Source organism: Cryptomeria japonica, chromosome 2 (genome assembly GCF_030272615.1).
Source record: "Cryptomeria japonica chromosome 2, Sugi_1.0, whole genome shotgun sequence".
Lineage (NCBI taxonomy): Eukaryota > Viridiplantae > Streptophyta > Pinopsida > Cupressales > Cupressaceae > Cryptomeria > Cryptomeria japonica.
The window spans coordinates 11092654-11098697 of record NC_081406.1 but is presented as its reverse complement, the minus strand read 5'-3'; the positions used below and the strand labels follow the sequence as shown (position 1 = coordinate 11098697).

At 34.7% G+C, this 6044-nt stretch overlaps 1 protein-coding gene across 1 annotated transcript; it reads right to left on the bottom strand.

The window, feature by feature from the left end:
• Positions 1-1156: 1156 nt before the first annotated feature.
• Positions 1157-2971, bottom strand: LOC131073823 (allene oxide synthase 2, chloroplastic). Its single transcript, XM_058010343.2, has one exon. The coding sequence runs from the start codon at positions 2748-2750 to the stop codon at positions 1293-1295; it is 1458 nt and encodes a 485-aa protein (XP_057866326.2). The 5' UTR covers positions 2751-2971; the 3' UTR covers positions 1157-1292.
• Between the last annotated feature and the right edge of the window lie 3073 nt (positions 2972-6044).

The following is a 6044-nucleotide window of genomic DNA, read 5'->3' as shown; positions in this document are numbered from 1 at the left end:
ATAAGTAGGATATTTCATCAATTACATGTAGGATATTATCTACATACAAAGAATGTATAAATCTACGATCAATATCAATAGTTAATCTTCTTTTAACAACAAATATTTCTTTAAATAAAGTATCTAATTTGCAAGCACTCATGCAATTCGAATTTTAAATCAATCACAAGATCAAATCATACAACCATCATATATAAATTTATATGTTCTAATAGTGGTGTGTGAGATTCCATCTATTCTAGCGAAGTCCATGAGCGAAGACAACTCTACTTGAACCATGTTCTCGCCTTCATTCACGTTCACCTGTTCCTGTATCCACTTGCACTCAATAGCTCATTAGTGGTGACGATCCCAATTTATAATAAAAATAACATTGATCATTCAATTTGCATTTACATGAGTAAAGTAATGTAAATCATTTCATTGCATTTGAATTTCTATTTTTTTTGTCATCTCATTTTACTAAAAGAAAATTTTCATTTCCATTTCAATTTCATTGCATAAACGAAAAGTAAACATTATTTTCTTAATAAAATAATTATTGATAAATATGATTCGTGACATTTCTATATTTAAAGTTGGTCATGCTACACAATCAATTATTGATCAATGAATCAAGTATGAACATGGTTAGGAGTTAATAAATAATTAAAATTGGAGGATGATCAATATTTTATGTAATTGAAACTTTTGATGGCTCAATAGGTCCTTTTTTCTATCAATATTATACACATTTAATGATGGTTGTTATTTGCCACAAGCCGCTCATTTGTTTATATTCTTGTATCCAAATTCATAGTACAGTATAATAAAAATTGTATTCATTTTACTCCTAAAAAGTTTGCAAAAATTCTTACACAATTGTATCCAAAAATATATTACAATCATTAACATGAATTGTGGAAATCTGATAAATTTGAAGAATTGTTGTAAACTATTTACTAAGATCAATTATTTTAGATACACTTAAAAATAACATATGCAATAATATATAGCCAAAAGGCACTCCCTATAATGGCAAAGTCCATGTTTTATACATCTAAATGATGTACAAAAAAAATTATACAATAATATATTTAACTCTATTCAGAATTATATTTTTTTAAAGAACTTTTAAAAATAACGAAAAAAAACAACAAACAACACCATTCGGAAAACATTTAAACATGTTGACATTGCTATGAAGTTAACAATACAACATTCTTAACATTGCTCTGAAGGTAACAAACAACACAACACTTCTGAAATAACTACCCCTTCAGCCTTTCTGTCAAATAATTAACATGCCTTGTCTAGGCTCCTACATTTAACTGAGAGAAGGGGAATGAAGAAGTGTCCTTTTGCAGCGAGGTAAGAACGACTTTTGTTGTGGTGGATGTGTCGATCTCAAACGAGTCGTAATGCACGAACAGATGCGCCACCAGCAGGCGTGATATCATCACCACGAAGTGCTTCCCCGCACACTGCTTGTTATGCACCGTCGTCTGCTCAGTCTCCGGCCCGTTCGACCACAGCACATATTTTAACAGTTTCTCCCCTTCCTCTCCCATGAAACGCCGGGGAAGAAAATCATCGGGGTAATGAAACACTCTGGGATCTCTGGTTGCAAAGGGCTGATACCCACCAAGCATCTCTCCCTTCTTCACCGCATATCTCCCATCGTGCGACTCCACTACCAGGTCCTCTTTCGCATGCCCGTACTGGAACGGCACGGGTGGATCGATCCTCAGCGCTTCATACACAGTCGAACGGAGCAACGCCATGCTCTCTAGGGCTTTTATGTTCAATTCTCCGTGTTTTTTAATGCCACCTCTTATTTCCTCTGCCAGATCTGCATGCAGCTGCTTACCCGCGGTGGCAATGCGTTGTATGAGGGAGGGAAAAAAAATGAACATTCCTCCGAAGGTGTTGAAGCATATGGTGAACACCAGATTATGGCATGCCTCCTCTTGACTTAGATCGAACTGATGCTCCGCTGCCTCCAGCAAATGCCTGCCATATGTCCAGAAGAAATCGTAAACTTTTTTGTAATCCCCACATACAAGCAGGAACGGCAGAGGGAGTGCGTGGATTGTGATCTCCTCCAACATCTTGGGCAGCACACCCGTGCTGGCAATTGGAGCGAGCTGAAGCCCAATCCACTTGAACACATAACTAGGCCCTTGAGTTCCCAGGCTTGCGTACCCTGGTTCTGCTGGGTCTCTGTTCAGCACCGACCTGCACAGAAAATTAAAACACATTTGCAAATTCTCGCTATTGAATTCGGCCTTGCCGGACTGGGCAAATTGTCTGTCGAGCTTAGCCCACAGCTCTCCCGTGGCACGTTTGAATTCCGGAAACCATTTGGTTGCGTTGGTCTTGAGTACATAGAAGCAGAAGTTCTTGAGCTTGCTATGATTTTGTTCAGAAGGGTCCAAATACGAGAGCACCCGATAGCCGCCAGTGAATTTTGTGCTGGGCGAGTAGACGCCCGTGAAGGCGTTGGTCTTGTCCACTTTGCTCATGTCGAAGAGTATGGGAAAGCTTTTGGCGTCCAGCAGAATTATGACGCGAGGATCGCGAGATATAGGTGGTCCAGGCGGCATGTTCACTCTGAACACGGTGCTCTTGTATTTCTCCATGCGCTTTCTGAAGAAAGGCTCTACTCCTTTCTTTACGAAGTAGTCGTAGCGATCTGCAATGGCTCCGATGATAGGCAAGCCATAGCTTCCAGGGACCTCTTGTACTCCTCCATAGCTCGAACAAGCCATGCCCACCTTCACTCTCACCCTAAAATCAAACAATAACTTGGTGGCAATCTCAATCCCATGACCCAAAACACAAGCAGGTGCTTATATAGCTTTAATTGTCTTTCTTACGCCCTTGGAAAAATCGTTTGGCTTAAACAAAATTCTCAAAGAGCACCTATAGATCACCGATTCATCTCTACACTCCACTACTACCTATTGGGTTCAAATTTTTTATCGGAAAATAATATCTCGGCGTGAGATAAGACAACTTTCCGGGGGAAAGCTCACCACTCCTGAGAATCAATCAATCCAAGATCAATCTTGGAAATTTCCACTACTTGAAGGGGACAACAGGGAATCTTCAAAATTTATAACTTAACCCTAGTACTAGAAATCTGGCCACAAGCATTCAACGCGCTCATCATAAATTATTTCTGCTGATTGATAGCTTGTAATAATCTATACGGTTCAGCAGAAAATATTCCTGTTATCGCTCACTTTTGGAGATCAATTTGACTCTTTTCCAATCCAACGATTATTGCTGAGAATTCTTCGTATCTTCTTTTCTGATCGTATAATTTCCTTTTTACTTTATACCCAAATCGTACGAATTTTTCATTTTCCAGTTTGCTCGAATAGATGTAAATGAATGTGAGGGTTAATGCAACAAGAATGTAGCCGACACACTGATAAATCCTTCAATTTTTTTATATGCTGACGATCATATTCTATATGATAAATCACACTGAATGGGTTACAGGAATATTTATATAGCTTGAATATTGTTTTGAATATTGTTTGTAACATTGGGTTAGTGGAATTAGAAAATATTTTATTATGGAGCATGATGTCTTCAAGAGCATAAGAGATAAGCATGACAATATCATGGCAATTGTTTTTTGATACAATTTATTCACTAAAGAGAATATTGAGAAGATAGGGATGCTTATCATCTCCTTGAATAAGAAAAGGGTTGAAATGCAAAAGACTAAAATAATAAGGTTGGTTGTTCCATAGGCTATTTTGTAGCCTCGTAGATGTTAAAAGTTTTATCTATATATCTATTTCTCTCTCACCAAAAGTGTACAATGTGAATAGATAAAAATTTAAAGCCGCAATAAAGTAGCCGCCATTTTCTCTAGGGTGTATCTATAATAACTTCCCAAATCTAGGTAAAGCTAGTTAAAGTTGACCTTAATCTAGGCAATTCTAGTGCAAGTTAGCCTTAGAAGGGTTAAAATTACCCTTGTCAATTTTTACAATAAAAATAACAAACTAACAAAATGAAGCAATTTATTGGCTTATCACCTTGAAAATAAAACAATAATTTGTCTAATAGCTTGAGTTGTCTTTCCATTATACTAGAGTAAAAGGAAATCATTTTAGGATGTTGTTGACATTGTCTTAGCGATAGATTTGAGTCCTATATCTATTGTTTCAAAAAAATGCTAGAAAGATAAGAAGTTGAAGGAAGAAGCATATCAAGTAGAAGGAGATTCAAACAAAGAAGAGTTGGATGCCCTTCAACCAAAGAATATAAATGAAGATACATGCGAGTTAGCAAAGAAATGGGTGAAGGATATTAAAGAAAGGAAAGCTTATTGAGAAATATATGTGGAAACCTCATATTCCCCAATCCAAAATACTAAGCTTTATCATAACCCTAAACCTAACACTAACATTATTTGCAACCCCAGCAATAGTAGGAATTGTAATTTTAACCCTAACCCTAACCCCAACAATAAAATTAACACAATTTCTTAGTATAACAATGACCCTAACTAACATTAACTATAATGTTAACCCTAACCCTAATCCTACATATAAAAATAAGACTAGTTGTAATTATAATCCTAACGCTAACCTTGTTTCTCATCCTAAATGCAATCCTAATGCTATAATTAACTATAATAGTTATTGTAACTATATCCCTAACCCTAACTCAAAACTCAAAACAAACACTAATTATAACTCTACCTCTAACTATAACCTAAACTCTAACTATAAACCCAAACCTAACTCTAATTCTATTTGTAACACTTACGCTAAGCCTAACCATAATGTGCAGCTCTAACCCTAATCATAACCATAATTCTAACTTTATAACTAAACCTAACCCTAACATTATTTGTAATTCCAACACTAACAATAATTATAATTATATTCATAAATCTAATTGCAATTGTAAAACTAACCTTAACCCTAACCCTTAGTGAACAACTACATTAATTGAAATCTCTCTAATCTTGATTAAACCCTAACTCCAACAAACCTATATCCCTATAATAATGTAACAATAATTACAATTTAATAATTATAGTATAATAATATGATAATAAAAATATAATAAAATAATAAGATGATATAGTATTTTTTAAGATAATATTATATATAATAATAATAATTTAAACCTTATATTATTTGAACTGTAAGCTTAAATTATATACCTTAAACCCTAAACCATAAATTGTCAACCCTAATGCTAACCATATCTGAAAATTAATTTTACTTAAACTCTAAATTTAATCCTTATTAAACCCTAACTATAATCCCAATTGAACACTATGCCTAATTAAACAATGTTGGAGTATTACATTAGCAGGTGGATTTAGTTTTAGTTTAGACTAATAACCTTTTGTAGTTACAATAACTATTAGTCAATTTAGAATTGTGTTGCTTTTGTAAGGTTGTGATTTGAATCAATTGAACATTGAAACATTTTCCATTTCTCTTTCATATGGTATCAAAGCAGCTTCCTGGGTGTGACATTCAAGAGGATGGTGTAATTGTTGGTTATATTATCTTCTCAGTTAGTTTAGTCTTTGGTTGTTTGATTTTTCTTTTGCAGTTTGATTTACCAAATGACTTTTCCCTATACTTATTGATTTAGAGGGAACATAGAGGTGGTTTCCCAATTACCCCATGGCATGATAACTAGAAGGTCAAGGTGTATGGTCAATGGGATCATTGAAATTATCACTTGTGTAGATAATTTAAGTTCTCATTGTTTTGTTTCATCATATTAGTTCTTATATATTTTCATTTGTTTGTTTTTCTTGTCACATGTTAGCTGACATGTATTTGTAATGGCATGAAGATATTGCAAAACTTAAGTAGCCACTTATTATAATGTTGATAGTTTGCATTTGAAACAAAAATATTTGTTATAATCATCATTTAAATTTTTTTATGTACAATTGGTATTTAGACGGGGGCAATAGTGACCAGACTAGGTAGGTTGTTCCTATTGATCAATTGAAGTGTCTTTATGTGTGGAAGAATGAAATTTCTACATGGAGTTTTGACTCATCAAGT